The sequence below is a fragment of the Danio rerio genome, chromosome 1 (assembly GCF_052040795.2).
Source record: "Danio rerio strain M-AB ecotype USA chromosome 1, GRCz13ab, whole genome shotgun sequence".
Classification (NCBI taxonomy): domain Eukaryota; kingdom Metazoa; phylum Chordata; class Actinopteri; order Cypriniformes; family Danionidae; genus Danio; species Danio rerio.
The window spans coordinates 58,947,501-58,967,492 of NC_141021.1; the positions used below are offsets into that span (position 1 = coordinate 58,947,501).

The 19,992-nt window shown below is 36.2% G+C and overlaps 2 protein-coding genes across 13 annotated transcripts in view; both read right to left on the reverse strand.

Annotated features, from left to right (window-relative positions):
- dennd1c (DENN domain containing 1C) overlaps window positions 1–12,476 on the reverse strand; it is a 29,569-nt gene extending 17,093 nt beyond the window's left edge. For 4 of the 11 annotated variants that reach the window (XM_087237910.1, XM_087237914.1, XM_087237909.1 and 1 more), the window contains exons 1-5: window positions 9,202–9,370; window positions 5,731–5,795; window positions 3,126–3,169; window positions 1,918–1,967; window positions 1,700–1,819 (exon numbers count right to left, since the gene is read on the reverse strand). In XM_087237910.1, coding sequence (XP_087094036.1) covers window positions 1,700–1,819; window positions 1,918–1,967; window positions 3,126–3,169; window positions 5,731–5,795; window positions 9,202–9,218 — 296 coding nt within the window. In that variant the 5' untranslated portion in view covers window positions 9,219–9,370. Of the gene's footprint in view, window positions 1–1,699; window positions 1,820–1,917; window positions 1,968–3,125; window positions 3,170–5,730; window positions 5,796–9,201; window positions 9,371–9,550; window positions 9,579–11,355; window positions 11,485–12,370 lie in introns of those variants that run through there. The other 7 variants (XM_087237911.1, XM_087237908.1, XM_087237917.1 and 4 more) reach the window with 5 other exon arrangements.
- A 404-nt stretch (window positions 12,477–12,880) lies between these two features.
- zgc:65894 overlaps window positions 12,881–19,992 on the reverse strand; it is a 108,390-nt gene continuing 101,278 nt past the window's right edge. The window contains 4 exon segments of one of the 2 annotated variants that reach the window (NM_199975.1): window positions 12,891–14,096; window positions 16,110–16,220; window positions 16,313–16,421; window positions 19,219–19,352. In NM_199975.1, the coding sequence (NP_956269.1) occupies window positions 13,039–14,096; window positions 16,110–16,220; window positions 16,313–16,421; window positions 19,219–19,275 (1,335 nt within the window). In that variant the 5' untranslated portion in view covers window positions 19,276–19,352 and the 3' untranslated portion in view covers window positions 12,891–13,038. 2 annotated transcript variants of the gene reach the window in all.

Here is a 19,992-nt window from a genome sequence, read left to right on the forward strand (position 1 = left end):
AATCTATGATAATGTAAAGCACTCTCGTGGCTATTTTTAAAATGTTTTATAAATAAAATGAACATGAAACTATTTGCAGAGTACCTTATATTTAAAAACCTATTTGGTTATCAACATCACCAACAAAATATTTTCATGTTCTGCAAGAAATCCACGTCAGCTTGAAGAACACGGTGTTAAGGGGATCCTGTTAATGCTGACAAAACTGAGCAAAAACAGACACTGTGTCTAAAATACATCAGAATATTAACTTATTACTTCCTGAGCTGCTGAGTGAAATCATGATCTCATGTGATACTCAATTTGCTGCTCGTGTGGTGTTGCTTAAATCATTTGAAACAAAAAAACAAACAAAAACTCACACAGGACAAAAATCATCACTGTATAAAATGTAATATGAGTAGAGCCAGACGGAACGTTTTTTGCAATTTCTGCTGAGAATTTTGGTAACAGTATTTTGGAATTATTTTGGTAGTATCATCACTAAAACCTTGATATGTAAAATAAAAAATAATATTGTTTTAACTTTTATTTAATGTTTAAAATGCAAATCCAATTAGATTTGCTTTATTTGGTAAATAAAGCAAGTTTGTCATATAATGTACAGTTGAGATCAGAATTATTCGCCCCCCTTTAAATTTTAGTTTTTTTAATATTTCCCAAATTATTTATAACAGAGCAAGGAAATTTTCACAATATGTCTGATAATATTTTTTCTTCTGGAGAAAGTCTTATTTACTTTATTTTGGCTAGAATAAAAGCAGTTATTAATTTTTTAAACACCAATTTAAGGACAAAATTATTAGCCCCTTTAAGGAGTTTTTTTCTGACTGTCTACAGAACAAACCATCATTATACAATAACTTGCCTAATTACCCTAACCTGCCTAGTTAACCTAATTAACCGAGTTAAGCCTTTAAATGTCACTGTTTATAGAAGTGTCTTGAAAAATATCTAGAAACATTTTTATTTACTGTCATCTCAGCAAAGATAAAATAAACCAGTTATTAGAAAACATTACTATATAATTACTATATAATATAATATTACTGAAATTAATAAAAAAAACTGAATGAATATGAAATTTACACACATTTACTCAAGTAAATAAACAGAATTTATGATGGGCTAAAAATCGCACGCAGATTCCAGGTTATTTTCATATAAACTTACATTTTAATATTTAATTTAAGTTAAAGAGGTCATACATTTTGTATTGCTCTCTGAAATCAACTTATATTGTAATTAAGATTTTTTTCAGAAATAACTATTTTCTGCGCACTTTTTGAGCTTCTTCAGAATAGTTGAGTGGGCGTGGCTAATAGTAACCTCAGAGGTAGACGCCCACTGCTCTGATTGGCTGACAATTTTGCATATACACAAGTCTAAACTGGTAGTGAACTACAGTAGAAGTGGGCATTGATCTTTGGTGGAGGCGAAGCTTATCCATCTATTACATCATAGAGTAGAACATTCCAGAACCTGTGGTTTATTCAGGCTCCCTTCGATATAAGCTGATTTTAGAGGAACCATGAAGTGTCGAGTTCTGCAACTTACAGGATGTTTTTATAGCACTATAAGCTCTTATTTGCCAAAAAATTAAGGGAATTTTGGTAATTTTGGGAATTTCATGACCCCTTTAATGTGTTAAATCAACAGTATTAATTGAGAATAATTGTGTGTTGTGTGTGTCTGATACCTCAGTATACAAAGGCAGGTCTGCGAGCTAGACGTGAGTCTGCAGAAACCGAATCGCTGGCATCCTTCCAGATCCGTCAGGACGAATGTGAAGTGCTGCACCGCCACACTGTCCTTCACCCTGTGCATCGGGTTGACACATAAGGCAAACACACTTGAGCAGGCATTACCATATGCAATAATTTGAATAATAATTAACAAAGAATAAATGATTTTCACCTCTCTATGTCATAAGGGAAGCAGAAGCGAGGCAACGACTTCCGAGACTCCTGCACACAAAACCATCAGACATCATTTACACTCAATATCTGCACTCATCAACAAATGAGTATGGGGGTATGGTGACGGGTTGGTCTAGGTGAGGGGGGGCTGGGTGCCTCCATGCTGCCCTGGCAAGATTCCGCCTAAATCCGCCACTGTGGTGTTATGATTCTATTGTAGCTATAGTAGCACAGTAACTATAGTTATTAATTGGCTGTGGTGATTATATAGTTGCTATGGTAATACAGCAACTATAGTAATTAATCTGTTGTCGTGATTCTATAATCGCTATGGTAACACAACGACTATAGTAATTAATCAGTTGTGGTGATTCTATTGTAGCTATGGTAACACAGCAACTATAGTAATTGATCTGTTGTGGTGATCCTACAGTTGCTATGGTAACAGCAACTATAGTAATCGATCTGTTGTGGTGATTTTATAGTCGCTATGGTAACAACAACAGCTATAGTAATCGATATGTTGTGGTGATTTTATAGTCGCTATGGTAACAACAACTATAGTAATCGATCTGTTGTGGTGATATCATAGTCGCTATGGAACACAACAACTATTATAATTGATCTTTAGTGGTGATTTTATAGTCGCTATGGTAACACAACAACTATAGAAATCGATCTGTTGCGATGATTTTATAGTTGCTATAGTAACAACAACTAAACAACTATAGTAATCAATATGTTTTAGTGATTCTATAGTAGCTATGGTAACACAGCCACAATAGTAATCGATCTGTTGTGGTGTTTTTTGAACAAATTTTCTGAACTATTTTTGAAAAAAGTATTTTTTATTACTTATGTTAAATAATAGTATAATAATGCTGTTTTTACCGTGTTTTTATTTATTTCATATCTTATTTATTATAAAGTTTGTTAATTAACATAACTTTGCTACTACCATTATGACAAACGGTAGCAGGATTTATTTATTTAGGTCTTGATTTATTCATGCAATTCCTTCTTAAAACTTAGCTGATACATTATTAGTGAGAAGTGGCTTGACTAAAATACTAATAAAAATATATAAAATTAAAATATTATATAAAATTAAATCGTATAAATATATTAAAATATCATGTCATTTACATTAATTAAAATCAATTCATTTCAAAAGATTAAGGACTGCAGTGATCCTCGAGTACTAACCTCATCATTAAAGTCTTCAGGGAACTGAAACAGCACATCAGGATCTACTCAAATAGACAGAAAACACACACACACACACACACACACACACACACACACACGGGTCAGTCACATCATTTCTCAAGCAGAGGATGTGGTTAGGTTTTAGTTCTCCACAATGCTAACCAGTGATGTTCTGACAGATACTCCAGCTCTAGAGCCGGTTTTACCCTCTCTCTTTACATGAGCAGTGTTTCCTTTCTCCACCCTGTTAGCAGATCACTGCATAACTAACTAGTTCCCCTGCCTTTCTCATTCTGATGAGGCTCTATTGGCCCTGCTGCCATTTCGTTTTTCTGGTTCAGTCATGTGACAGGAAGAGACATTCTTAGAACAGGCATATGTGTGTGTGTGTGTGTGTGTGTGCATATGATATAGTTTTAGATAGTGTGTATGGTGTGTGTGAGTGTGTGCGTGTATGTGTTTGTTTATGTTATTAGTTTAGTGTGTGTTTGTGTGTTAGTGCAGGGATTAATCACGTCCAAATTAAAAGTGTAATTTAACATAATATTAATATTTACATATGTGTGTGTGTACTGTGTGTATTTATTTATTTTTAGATAAGAAATATGTATGCAAATGAAACAACAAATATATAGTTAAATATCTTTGCAAAAAAAAAGTTTTGTATAGTTCTGTTTTTATATGCATGTGTGTGTGTGTGTGCGCGCGCATTACATATAGATAATAAATATACACACTCATGTCTCATGTCAAAACAAACATTTGCATGCAATTAATCTTTGCCCAGCACTATATATATATATATATATATATATATATATATATATATATATATATATATATATATATATCTGATTGGCTGATAGCCGTGCGATATTCTGCAATATCAGAACTCCTACAGCCTCTTTACCCTTTGTGTATTACTCCGCCCTTATGATTTGACTGCGGAAGAAAGTAGTTCCTCATACAATATGATTTTGAGACTCTCCATGTTTGATTTTGTTTTTATATACACAATTATGCAGTCAAACTGTTGTATAAACGCAATATCACACTCGTAGCAGTGCAATATGGCTGTATATACATATGCCGATATACAGCGATATCGCACTGCTCCTCGTGTGATATTGCTTATATATATATATATATATATATATATATATATATATATATATATATATATATATATATATATATATATACACACGTACATACACACACACACACACACACACACACACACACAAACACACACACATATACAACAGTTCTGTTTGGTTCTCGAATCTGATTGGCTGACTCTGCAATAACAGTACTCATACAGCCTCTTCCCCCTTGTGTATTACTCCGCCCACATAAAGTGACAGCAGATCAATAAACTCATTGCAGTTTGACAAATATTGCAGCTGTTGGAAAACATAATGAACTTTTAATGCTTTTTTTGTCCAGAATGTAGTTGTTTAGATTGAAATTATGCAGTTTATTTACAAGGAAAGTGCCTGTTTTAAATATTCATAATTTCTGAGAGACAGCAAGTCGCTGGCCATCAGCCTGTCATACTGGGCACAGCAAAGACGGTTGATGTTCCACCACAAAATAAGCCCTTATTAGATAAAAGAGACAAAACTCAGTGTGATTTCAAGCTACAGCTGATCAAATCATTATTAAACAGGTAAGTGACATTCTAAGTCGATCTCTCGCTCTTGTATGTTGTAGTGCTGTATTTATACCATAGTAATCTGCTAGTGTTTACTTTGCTTTGGCTTTTCTGGGGTTAATTATCCCGATTGTAACAGAGAATTACTGGGAGATATCTCAGTAGACTGATGGCATTTCATGCAGTTCAGCCTTATAATCTTATAATGTCAGCAAAATCAGCTGTTTTGTCTTCACTTTAGGCATTACGCTAGAGAATCATTCAAACACTAGCTCTAAAGTGACATTTGTGAATGAGCAGCGGTTTCTGCTGTTCTGACATCAGCTGCAGATGTGAATGAATGGCGGAAGAAAGTAGTTCCTCTTGCAAATGTTTTTTCAGACTCTCTGTGTTTGATTGAATTGTTTGAGGCTGTCGAACTGTTGTATAAACGCAATATCACACTCGTAGCAGTATATGGCTTATATATATATATATATATATATATATATATATATATATATATATATATATATATATATATATATATGTGTGTGTGTTTGTGTGTGTGTGTGTTTTTGATATCATTTTAGATTGTATGTTTGGTATGTGTTTGTACAGTATATATGTTTGCATGTGGAGTCCCTGTGTTAGTGTCATGATATCAGTTTATTTATTGTGTACAAATAAGTGTGTGTGTATGTGTGTATCCCTGTGTGTGTCTGTTTTTGACATGGGTATGACACAGGAAATACAACACAAGGAACTTGTCTTGATAATAATGCCAATGTGCCCATTTAAAGGCACATTAATCATACAGAAATATATTTTTATAGTAAAAAAATCTTCCTGACAAAAAATGTTGCAGTTTCCTTTGAGGGTTGGATGATAAATAATACAGTTATAAAAGTACGGCATAAAAACACACAATTCCCAAAAACAAACCAGTGTGTGTGTGGTACCCACCTTTATCTCTGGCGATTGGACACGAGGCTTGAAAGAACCAGTAGAACGTTTTGTCAGGGTTTTTCCTGTGAACAACAACAAGTCAAGTCAATCGGTCATCATAACAACACCTTCCGCAGATAAACATCAGATGTGGAGCGTAAACAGAGTTACATGTGAAGAAGCGCTCTGAATCATGTTCTGTTCATCATAGTATCTAAATACAGCAGTTGGAGCAGGATGTGGTCGGCTAATTTAGCAGAAACACATCGACAGACTTCTGACTGAAAGGTTTCCACTTTTAAAATCGGCCATCTCCACGTCTAAATGAGGCCCATGCAAATGCAACGGCCCTAACAGCACACTTTGTGGCATGAACAATCAGATAAACGTGATTTATAGACAGAACATCTAGAAGATTTGATTTAGAATGCTCAAGTTTATTGTAAGGGTTTTTTTTTATCTTGCAATGCTCTTAACCCTGGACTATCGTCATTATAAACCCAGCCTTTAACCCTAGGTAAAGATGCATTCACTCTTGTAATTTGGAAACACTGTCGTTAATGAAAATCTCTTGTTATAAATCTTTTTCCTGAATGTTTTTTCAGCTATAAAGGTAAAAATGAAACTGAAATTGACTCTTATTTTCAACTTGACTTTTTTTGTTTGTACATCAAACATTGAAACGCTCATTTAAATACATCGAGCTCTGTTTCTGTCCAAGGCATATTAATATACGTCATGTGATTGGCTGTTGATTGCTTAGCATCAGGCTGTAACATTCTGACACCATTTCTCCGTAATGGGATGTGTGGCAGCAGTCTTAAGAGAGAACACCAGACTTCCCTCTCCCCAGACACTTCCTCCAGCTCCTCCAGGGGGATCCTGACATATCCCCAGGCCAGCTGAGAGACATAGTCCCTCTAGAGTGTCCTGGGTTTTCCCCGAGGCCTCCTCCTGGTGACTATCTAATTTAGTCAGCAATATTTAAAAATTACTAGAAAATGTTGCTTTGAATGTAATTAATTAATGCAGTATAATTTATAACATTTAATAATGACCTTATAACAGTAAAAACGTGAACAATCCCATTTATAACACAACAGAGTTCAATGCGGAAGACACTAGTCGAGCTGCTCCTGCCTTTACCTTGATTTGCTCACAGATATTTTACATTAAGATAGCACGTTCGCCTCACAAAAAGAAGGTCACTGGTTCGAGTCTCAGCTGGGACAGTTGGCATTTCTGTGTGATTTCTGAGTTTGCATGTTCTCCCTGTGTTTGCGTGGGTTTCCCTCACAAGTCCAAAGACATGTAGTATAGGTGAATTGAGTATGCTAAAGTTGTCCATAATGTATGAGTGTGTATAAATGTTTCCCAGTGATGAGTTGAAGCTTGAAGGGCATCTGCTGTGTAAAACATATGCTGGATAAGTTGGCGGTTCATTCTGCTGTGGCGACCTCAGATTAATAAAGGGATTAAGCTAAAAGGAAAATGAATGAATGAATGAATGGATTTGAGTTTGTAGCTTAGCAATTAAACAAAGAAACAAAAGGTTACGTTAAATTCAAAATGGCGATCTCTGTTAAAGGCATTCACCTCAACCACCTCCCCATCATTCTCCTTTTCATTTCAGATGGGATGGCAGGCCAAATCACAGGTATAATAACAATAGCAATAAACAATAACAATAAACAATAACAAGGTTACCACAGGCCAACTTTGGGCATCTCTGGTCTAGACGATATACAGATGAAGATACATAATTAGCATCTGTACAACAATAATTAATTATTCCATAAAAATATTTAGTGATCCATATTTCAAATTTCTGTTCAGAGAGGTCATGTTTTGATCTTTGATTGGTCTCATGCAGTCAAGTGATGTGATTTCAGCAGGTCAGAGTTCACCAAGCTTGAACTTTGCAAAGCAGTGAACTGCGAAACTTGATGCACGATCTTGCGCTTCCAGTCTGACGAATTCGCGTGCGTATGAAGGGAAGTCTATGGATAGAAAAGTACAGTGTAACCGAAGCTTAATGCGATTCTCTATCCCTGTGTGAACTTAATGAGAACTATGAACCAACAGATATAGTTACTATATATATATATATATATATATATATATATATATATATATATATGTAGAACCATGAACGAATAGATAGATTGTGAACCTAACGAGAATTATGAACCAATAGATGACAGTGTTTATAGCAATTCTCTACACCTGTGTGAACTAATAGATGAGAACTATGAGCCAATTGATAATAGTGTTAAATGCGATTCTCCATACATATGTAAAACTAATAAGAACTATGAACCAAAAGATGACAGTGTTCATTGTATTTCTCTACATCTGTGTGAACCAATAGATGAGAACTATGAACTAGATGACAGTGTTTTATGCAATTCCTACATCTGTGTGAACCTAACGAGAACTATGAACCAATACATGACAGTGTTTAATGCAATTCTCTACACTTGTGTGAACCAATAGATGACAACTATGAACCAATAGATAATAGTGTTAAATGTGATTCCCTACAACTGTGTGAAAAAATAGATGAGAACTATGAACTAGATGACAGTGTTTAATGCAATTCCAACATCTGTGTGAACCTAACGAGAACTATGAACCAATAGATGACAGCTTTTAAAGCAATTCTCTACACTTGTGTGAACCAATAGATGATAATATGATAACTAAAGAGAACTATGAACCAATAGACGATAGTGTTAAATGCAATTCTCCATACATATGTGAAACTAATGAGAACTATGAACCAAAAGATGAGCGTTTAATGTCATTCTCTACACTGTGTGAAATTAACGAGAACTATGAACCAATAGATGATAGCATTTAATGCAGTTCTCTACACCTGTGTAAACCATTAGATAAGAACTATGAACCAATAGATGATAACATGATAATTATAGAGAACTAAGAACTAATAGATGGTAGTGTTAAATGCGATTCTCCATACATATGTTAAACTAATGAGAACTATGAACCAAAAGAGGACAGTGTGCAATTATTTACACCTGTGTGAACTTAACGAGAACTATTAACTAATAGATGAGAACCACTAAACATCACCAAAACACCAATTGACCCAAAGACACAGTGACTTCAGAAATGAAGTAAAATGAAGGGCATCCTGCAGCATTTCCTGATGTAATATAGTAAAATCGTGATCAGTGACACTATATAGTGGCTTTTGAGGCCTCTCTTCATTTTCGCACCCGACAGGTGATGCTTCTTACATCAACTTCTGCTCTTCGGTCTAAAAAAGCAGATCTGACCCAAAACTCTCTACCAGAAAGCAATTTGACACTTTCCAAAAGTCGCTGCATGATTTAATGCACTGAACTGTGACATGATAGAAAGTCTCACATCCGTGAACAACAGAGTGAGGAAGAGGAAGTAAGCAGGAGACCACAATCTGAGCAAACAGACAGAAATATAGAGACAAACTGAAGATAATCTTACTTTATTCTGGAGCCCATGGTGCACCTGTGTGTTGGGGCCCATCCGGGGGTCTTCAGGGCATCAGCAGACCAAAGGCATTAAATCCTTTACCAACATGCATCGACACACACACTTCTGCACACACACATCCACACATCAAACAGCCAAATCCGCCGACTAGCACACGACTGAAGACGGCACTTCCTGATATATATATGTATGTGTGTGTGTGTGTGTGTGTGTATGTGTGTGTGACCTACATGACATTTACTGATGCTGACTTAATATTTTTAACTAGATATCTTCATTTGTTTTTAATGTATATCACATATATTATGTATTACCCTTTATTTCTATAATATTTTATGACCTTAACGTGCATTTCCATTCCCTTTCACCTAGTGATTGATGAAAACATAAACATATGAAAGAGGAAACAGGATTATATTATGTTTAATGAGTCGTTGTTTCTCTCTCTAAGTCTATCACTGGCCAGCAAACAGGTATGGCAGACAAATCCTCTATTTACATAGACACACAGTCTCTTTTAAAACACAAACACACACCATTCTGACAGCTCCTTTAAATAGCATCGTCATTATACGATATTCAGGTTTTTGGTACCCGTTGTTTTATGAAAATGGTTCCCTCTAGTGTTCATTGGTGGAGCAGCATGACATTTACGTTTTTAACAGTGAAAATCAAGACTAAAGTTTAATATTTAACGGATAAAATATTCCAGAGAACATGATTTTATTAAAGTTTTAACAAAATTTTGTAGTAAAAACTGAGATAATTTTTAATAATGTTTTCTTCTGAAAAGATCAGACTCTGAGATGCCCTAACTAGGGCACGCGGGCCTAAGTAAGCCCTTAATATCATTTGATTTGGCCCGCCAGAGGGAAAATGATTTTGGAGAATGACTAACAGAGATTCTCATTTATATAGTAATGTAATCTTTTGTTTGTTTGCTTGTTTTATTGTTGAGCTAAAAAAAAAAAAAAAAAAAAAACATCTGAAATTAAGTGTTTCAATTAAAGGTTGTAAAGGATAGAATTTTTTAAGAAAGTACACAGTCACTCAACGAGCAGGGAACAAAGCAGAAGACATCAGTGTGCAAATGAATGAAAGGCAGGTTCAGCATGACTATATTCGGCATTGAACCCCATTGTTTTACAAATTGATTTTTTAATGGTTTTATTGTAATAAGTTTGTTAAAATAATATGCACTACCGGTCAAAGGTTTTGGGATTTTTAAATGTTTTAAGATAAGCTTTACCTGCTGCTCACCAAGGCTGCATTTATTTTTATCAAAAATACAGTACACATTGTAAAATGTTATCGCACTATAAAAAAAAGTAGTTTAGAATTTAATTAAATATTATATTCCAAAGATTTTCAGCTTCATTACACCAGTCTTCGGTCACATGATCCTTAAGACATCACTTTAATATCAATTATTATTGTTGTTATTACATTATTATTATTAAAAGCAATAATGACAGGAGTAATTTCATTTGAAACTTTATTTTATAAGAAAGCAGTTATTTAAAATTGTAATAAACATTTAAGTTTCACAATTTTCTTTTACATTGAATAAATGCCGCCTTGATGAACAGAATAATTTTCTTAAAAACAAAACATGAGAAAAAAAAAATGACCCTAAACTTTTGACCGGTGGTGTAGGCTACATTTTCAAAAACAAATTAGTATGAAGTATATGTAAAATATTAGTATATAATAAAGCATTAGTAAATGCGATTGAAGTATGTTTTTGCTATTAATTTATAAATATTGGGAAATAAATTAGGAAATTACCCATGGCAACTTCCTACAGTTTGCTTGCTATATTTAATTTCGGCCCACAGCTCTAAATCAACCTTGGATTTTGGCCCTTCATAAGAAAAAGTTTGGCCACCCCTGACCAAGATGAAAAGATAATATAGTATTTTATAGTGAATATTTAATGAACGCTACATCAAACCTCATGCAGCATTACAGTGAAATGATAAACTAGCCTATGCCTATGATGAAGTTCATAAATGGCGCAATTTGGAGTCCAACACGTCTCAAATTAACTCAGTTTTATAGTAGGCTATTAATAATTTGCTTTCATGTAAGTTTCCTTTAGTAATATAGCACATATTCTAAAACATTACTTGGCCTACATCTTACCTTGCTTTCTTTGACAGTAAAACTGAAGCTTCTCACACTCCTCCTCGGTGGTAGTCTAAATCCAGCCTTTCTTTAATTCAATCTTTAAAAATTCAATTTGTAAACTATTTTGTATATAACATTTATATACTACTTATAGATATATACACTAGATGTCGCCTGGCCTATTGTTGTCTATTGGAAGGAATGCGTCAATAGCGCCGCCATCTTGCTACAGGGTAGCGCTCCTGTGAAATGAATGCGGGACCAAGGTACAGTGGAGGACTGTGGCCATCCAAAGCCAGAGATATACACATATATCTATGATCGGGAGTTTTCCTGGATGTTAGTATGTAATTTTTTTTTTAATTACGAAAATTATAATTTTACATTTTCTACATTGATGGATCAGTGACCGCACGAGGATTCCTGACAAAAAGCTTGCGTTTGTGTGTAGAAATGTACTATTCACCCTCCCTGTTAAATTTAATATAATCCGTGTCCTGAAACACAGCTCCTCTCCTGCTTTCACTGCTCATACTGACGGAGGGAGCGATTCGTTTGTGAATGAATCTCCTTTATGAACGACTCCTTCACTAGCCAACAATAATACAAGTTTCTGGCAGCGCAGCATCTCGTTGTCATATTTCTTTTGCATTGTTTGCTGATTTTATTCAACAAAACTAGCATAAGCCGAGTGTTTAGTGCGAGTTGGAGCTGCTTTGCCGTATGGTGAATGCAGTAAGTGACTGTATTATTATCGATAACGTTACCTGTATAGCACAAAGTTCAGAACATATAAAAACAGAAAAAAACTTAATATTACCTATGAAATGTTCAGCCTTTGTGCTTTGTTTTCTTTGTTTGCTCGTTACTACACCTGTAGACAGAGCTAAAGTCCCGCATCTTCACGTAATAACACTTGACTAGTGCGGTTGAATGACATTTGTCCTGGGAGCACTGTACCAATGTGGCGGCGCTATTGACGCATGCTGAGGGTCCCTATGCGATATCTAGTGTATATATCTATGTATACTACTTATTTGTTTGATATATACACGTTACGCTATTTTACCTCAGACACTTGACCGTTAAAACGAAAGTGTCAACTGAAGGGCGCTCAGCTTTTAACGATAAATCCCGCCTTTAAATTTTTGAATTAATTTTTGAACATCTCAAACATTTTAAATTTGCATATAATCATGAAAACAACTTTAAACACGTATTAATATCATAACCAAATGGTTATTAAAGTGTGGCTGAAGGAGATACTATATAAAATCCATGTTTTAAGTCCCAGTATTATGGTTCTTCTTTTTCATTCCTTTAAAACCGGATTTAACAAATTTTTAACCATTTTTATTCTTCTTTTTTATTTTCTTATACTTGTATTTTATGTTTATTTTATTCTATACCATTGTGTATGAAATGTGCTATATAAATAAACTTGCATTGCTTTGCCTATAGTAAAATCTAAGTGAAAGGAAGTTCTTTCCCCAGCAGTTAATTATAAGATCTATGTTCTTAAAATCACAACGCGTATATATATTTTTGCTGTTGTATTTATTTATTCAGTAAATACATAGTCATTTTAACACAGTAAGGAATGAGCTAAAAGAAAAAAAATCACACACAAGAGTTTAAATAGACTTTCTCTGTTTAACAGAACTAGACTCGTGTATATAATAATGTAAGCGATGGCGATCACGCAGCCTCCTCTTCGCCCTCCTCCTCGAACTCTCCCTCCTCGGCGGTGGCGTCCTGATACTGCTGGTACTCGGACACCAGGTCGTTCATGTTGCTCTCGGCCTCGGTGAACTCCATCTCATCCATTCCCTCACCGGTATACCAATGCAAGAAGGCCTTGCGGCGAAACATAGCCGTGAACTGCTCTGAAATTCGCTTGAAGAGCTCCTGGATGGCTGTACTGTTTCCAATGAAGGTCGCCGACATTTTGAGCCCGCGAGGTGGAATGTCGCAGACGGCCGTCTTGACGTTATTCGGGATCCACTCCACAAAGTAGCTGCTGTTCTTATTCTGGACGTTCAGCATCTGCTCGTCCACTTCCTTCATGGACATGCGACCGCGGAAAACAGCCGCCACGGTTAGGTAGCGCCCATGGCGTGGATCACAAGCGGCCATCATGTTTTTGGCGTCAAACATCTGCTGGGTGAGCTCCGGGACGGAGAGCACTCGATACTGCTGGCTCCCCCTGCTGGTCAGAGGAGCAAATCCGGGCATGAAGAAGTGCAGGCGTGGGAAGGGCACCATGTTGACGGCTAGTTTGCGGAGATCAGCGTTAAGCTGGCCGGGGAACCTCAGACAGGTGGTGACGCCGCTCATGGTGGCCGAGACGAGATGGTTGAGATCTCCGTATGTAGGTGTGGTGAGTTTGAGCGTGCGGAAGCAGATGTCATAAAGCGCCTCGTTATCAATACAATACGTTTCGTCAGTGTTTTCCACCAGCTGATGGACGGACAGTGTGGCGTTGTAGGGCTCCACAACCGTATCGGACACTTTGGGAGACGGCACCACACTGAAGGTGTTCATGATGCGGTCCGGAAACTCCTCGCGGATCTTACTGATGAGAAGCGTTCCCATGCCAGAGCCCGTTCCTCCACCCAGAGAGTGCGTCAGCTGGAAACCCTGCAGGCAGTCGCAGCTCTCGGCTTCCTTGCGCACCACATCCATCACTGAATCCACCAGCTCAGCCCCCTCCGTGTAATGACCTTTAGCCCAGTTATTACCAGCTCCGCTCTGGCCTACGAGGACGACACAATATCTATTAACCAGTCATGAACATGCTATTCAAAATGGTGAGGATGAAACTGAAATGCATATTTGAAGTGTTTAAAATCTCAGCAGGTTGGATCATTTACTAGTGAGGATGAACTGAAAATGCTCAGGTAACGATTAATGACAGGTACATTTTTTCCTACACGGTCATTCTAATGAATCAGATGTCAGTCGCTTTGTTTCCATCCACCTATTTTTAAAAACATTTTGGAATATTGCATAAAGAATATTTTTGTATTCAAATGTCCAATATATATATATATATATATATATATATATATATATATATATATAAAAATATATATAGTTGAAGTCAGAATTATTAGCCCCCTTTGAAATTTCCTTTCTATTTTACTTTTTTTTTTAAATACTGTTTAACAGAGCAAGGAAATTTTCACAGTATGTCTGATAGTATTTGTACTTATTTTTACTTATTTTTACTTTATACAATACAACTAGGGATGCACAATATATCGGCAGCCATATCGGTATCGGCCGATAAATGCTATTTTTAATGTTACCGTTATCGGTCTGATATCGAAAGTAGGTCGATATCTTTAAGCTTATAGATTATGTCATTGTCAGCCTGATCTCATGAGGAAACGTAAGTATTTTACGTTTCGTCAGTTTAGAGAGTTCAGTCGTGCAAAAATATATGATTTTAAAAAGGAGGCGTGGCACCCAACCCCACCCCTAACTACAAGCGTCATTGGGTAATGAGCAAATCATACAAATTGTATAAATTAGATCGTACGAATTAATACGAGTTAGCCACTAAATCAAACAGTTACGAATTGACGTAAAATCGCGTTGGTCATGGTACAGAAGTGCCTGCCTCTCATTTTGTTATTTAACCTATTATTTTCATGCAAACATCCAGTTGTATGATAATTTGCTATGCAAAGAAAAGGAAATAATATATTTCTGTTATGCTGATTTATCTGAATATAGGTCTATATAACCACCTTGCGATTTAGAAATTAATTTGAGTATGCTATTCTAAGATCTGTTCAACTTTTATGAAGTTTTTTAAATAATGTCTATTGTTCACTGTATAAAAAGATAACATTTCGAAATATTTAGATTTTTATCGGCTAATATATCAGTTATCGGCTTCCAAATCTAAAGTTATCGGTTATCGATATTGGTCCAAAAATCCATATCGGTGCGTCCCTACATACATACATGCCATAAAAAGGCTATACATGCACTCATCAAATTTTTCCTCAAGCTTAGTCTTTGCTAAAAGATATAAAATATGATATAAAATATATCCCAGATGAGTTTTTCTGTCAATTATATCATCGTTTATACATTTTAAATAATAACATTATGCATAACATTATTCAAGGTTTTCAAGGTCACTGGGAGTCTATGATTTGTGGTTGGACTTGGTTGAATTTTCATCTTTAGAAATCACTAGATATTCAATAGATAGTCAACCTAAAAATGGAAATTTGGTCATTGTTTACTAAATCTATGTTGTTCAAAACCTTAATTTGTTTCTTTCTTTCTCATGTAGTACACAGAACATAAATATTTAGGCATGCAAGACAAGACTAGACCCAATTAACTTGACCAGAAGAACAAAAGGTGTATGTGGTACAGTATGTAGAGAGTAAGAAAATATAAGTAACCTTCAGGTTAAATAACTTCACCTCACCATGAATATATCTCTGCACTTATTTCATTTATCTGTACAATTGCACTGCATTCTAGCTAACCAAACAAACATTAATGCATGTCATCAGTTTAAAGCAGTGGTCACCAAACTTGTTCCTGAAGATCCGGTGTCCTGCAGATTTTAGCTCCAACCCTAATCAAACACACCCGAACAAGCTAATCAAGGTCTTACTAGGTATACTTGAAACACCCAGGCAGGTGTGTTGAGGCTAGTTGTAGCCAAACTCTGCAGAAACGCCGGCCCTCCAGGACCGAGATTGGTGACTGCTGGTTTAAAGTATAGTGTGTTTATTTACCAAAAACAAAGTTGTCAGGTCTGAATATCTGTCCAAAAGGACCCGAGCGGACTGAATCCATGGTTCCAGGCTCTAGATCCACAAGGATGGCACGAGGGACATACTTTCCACCTGATAAAGAAACAGAGCACCAGAAAATCCCCTTTACAACTTAAAGACTTCAGATGTTTGTATGAAGATGTAAATAGTGGTGATGTGCCTACCCGAAGCTTCGTTGTAGTAAACGCTGATGCGGTCCAGCTGCAGGTCACTGTCTCCATGGTAGGAGCCGGTGGGGTCAATCCCATGCTCATCGCTGATCACCTCCCAGAACTGACACAAGAGAAACCATCACATTATCGGATGCTGTCCAATAGGAGGTTGTCTCATATTTTAGATTAAGATTGCAGGGTAAATGTTAAAGAAATGTATGCACAATTTTGTAACAGTCAAAATGTTCCTTGCTTTCAATTTATTATTTTCGGAGAAGCAGTCAGTTTATTTAGGAGTTTTCTTTGTCACCTAACTGTTAAGTGAGTTAGCACTGGGACCAAATCACCTCAACAACATTATTCATGCCATAAGATCTCTCAAGTGGTGTATACCATTGTCTACTGGGCCTTGGTCGGATGGATTCCTTCACCCAGATTTGAGCTCAATCAACAACGTGGGCAATATGAAACAATGGGAATCATTGCTTCGCACTCAAATATTCATCAAACGATAAGCTCCCTTGGAGGCACTGACTTCATCTCAAAAAGACTATTAAGGGTGCTTTCACATCTGTAGTTCGCTTCATTTGGTCCGGACCAGGCGCAATAAATGATGCATTGTTGCATTTTCTGCCGTCTTTGGGTCGTTTTCACACCACACTGCTGGCTTTGGTACGAACCAGTTGAAACGAACCAAAATGCAGTCATCTGACAAAATCCACATCTCTCATTGGCCAGATGTTGGTGAACATATTTCCTAAACTGCTTATTGATTGGTCAGAATCACGTGCGGGAAAATGCCAGTGAACTCCTGCAGGTAGACAAAACCTTTTACTCTGGAGGGACGACTGCGCTGACTGATAGTATTCCTGCTTTAGACAAACTATACATTACGAAAATGAAGCGCGGCCGTGGCTGGAAAACAGTGTTTATTTAATGCATCGCTCATCACTTCAGGAGGAGACGTGAATTAATTGAGCTAAACTGCGACATGGTCATCTTGCGGAAATATTACCAACAATCCATCAGGTAATGTTTTCCCCCCTCTCTCTCTCTCTGTTGGTAAAGCGCTGTCAACAAATATTTTTCCTCCATATCCCATAATGCATAGCGCATCGGCCTACGGCAGCTGAATTAGTCCAAAACGTGCAGTGCTTTTTGCGGTTGGGCCTGTTTTAGTACGGATCATATTCTCAACACAAACGAACCGCTCCAGGGTCCTTATATAAGCTTATATTGAATACGCTTATTTGGTCCGCTTTTGGTGCGCACTCGAGTACGATTGCTGCATTCTCGCCAGCCCAAACGAATCGCACCGAAAGGGAAAACGAACTCTAGTGCGATTCAATCGAACTAAATAAGGCAGGTGTGAAAGCACCCCTAAGAAAACAACTTTATAGGTTGTTTTTAGTTTGTTTTTTGTTTTTTTGTTTGAATACAGCACATCAGAATCAGAAAGAGCTTTATTGCCAGGTTTGTTCACACACAGGAATTTGTTTTCTTGATGGAGCGTCTACAGTGCAACAGAATTACAGACAAAAACAGATAATACTAATATTAAAAATAAAAATTAGTAACTATTAATTAATTATTATATTTATAATAAACATATTACATGTGGGTAATATAAATAAAAACCAAGGTATATATTATAATTTGTTTTGTGAAGAGTTTATTTTATTTAGTACGCCGAATTTTGCTGAACCCCTCAGAGCGATACCAAATGTAAAAATGTGTTGCACTTTGCATGTTGGTTAAAAATGATCAAACTCGATAGATTTGTAAATCTCGTCATATTTTGTTGCTGTCGTTACAATAACTAGATTACAATCACCCAAGTTCATCGAGTTCACCCGAAAATGAACATTGACTTTATGAATTTCTTACTTTTCTTGAACATATAAAACTTATATGATTTTTTTTCTAATTGAACATTGATAATAGTCAAAAATACCATGAAAGTTAATGGCTGTTTTTTTTTTTTAAATCCAACATTCTCTCTCTCTCTCTCTCTCTCTCTCTCTCTATCTATATATATATATATATATATATATATATATATATATATATATATATATATATAAAGATGAAGATGTAAATATATCTATATATATATATATATATATATATATATATATATATATATATATATATATATACCTTTGTGTTCAACCGAAGAAAGCAACTCAAACCAGTTTGGAACAACTGATGACGGAGTTTTCCTTTTGGGGTGAACTATCCCTTATATTATGAGGCGACATTTTTATATTGTAACAAAATATGATAGCATTTCATATGATAAATTTCATTCTGTATTCTTTGCATAACTGATTAAGTAGTAGTATTAGTAGTGTTATAGTCAGTGTCACAGAATATACCTGAAGGACAAATGACTGAACTGACTGAAAACTGAAGAAGAAAATGAACACACCCTACGAATAATTTAATGGATCAAATATAATAGAGTTAATTTGAGTTCTATAGCACAAACAATCTAACATAAATATTCTTAACCTAAACATTAATCACTACACATCAAGTCGATTAGCTGGAAATCCATAGCACGACAAAAATGAGCGAGCATCGCCATCACTCGAGCAATGACAAGGGCGTCGCCTTCGCCTGAGAGATGAAAACAAGACACTGCGTGCTAATCATTAAACCTGTCGTCTTTATTTAACATACTAATCATGCAGCATTTTGAATGAAATAGCCTCACATCTCTTTATGACAGCCAGACGTCTATTATTATGACGTAACATGAACTCATTGACCGTGACGCGTTATTTAGAGACCATTAAAACATCGAATACATTAATTTCTAGAAACATCGAGTGCAAAAGTAGGAAACAAGATGCTTTTTTAATGCCATCAAAGCAGACGAAGGTCTGTTTTCGTGTTTATTTTGGCTGATGTACCTTCGCTCCGATCTGATTCCCGCACTGGCCCGCCTGCAGGTGCAATATCTCGCGCATGTTGGCTTCAGATGTCCGGCGACTTCGAAGAAAGCGGTGAAAATACAGTGGAGAACACGGCAAAACCTCTCACACTCTCTCCGCACGACTCCGAGACTAGTGCGCGCTCCCGCGGCAGCCTTGCTCCGTGCGTGCTGCATTGTGACGTCATGGTCTCCATGACAACCGAGCGGATGAGACGGTCCAAAGATCCTTCATCTTCCTCCAGGAGACGCTCTGACATGATCTAGCCCTTCATGCATTTTAAACAACATTAACAGCATTATGGAAAAACTATAAAGTACATATTTTCCCATTATACATTTCACTTCCAGAATAAAACATTTTAAACGTCCAGATGATTTGCTGACCCCTTCATCTTGCAAGATGTCGTTCTTTATTTATTTGAAGGCCAACAAATGCAGGATTTCTCTCCATACAGTGGTGTGCAGTCAGTGGTTTGAACATCCAAACTGGAGTTTCACATAGCCAGGGGGGATTCAGAAGACCCACCCCTGGACAAAAGTCCAGAATTTGTCCCATTTATGAGCTCATTTGTCCTCATTTGTCAATTATGAATAATTTAGGTACAAATGTGTACCTTTAGTACAGCTTTCTGAGTGTAAATAATTCAAATTCAGATGTCCTAAAGGTATTAATATAATAAGTATAATTGTAGTATGGGGCAGCACCATGGCGCAGTGGGTAGCACAATCGCACAATAAGTGAAAATAACCC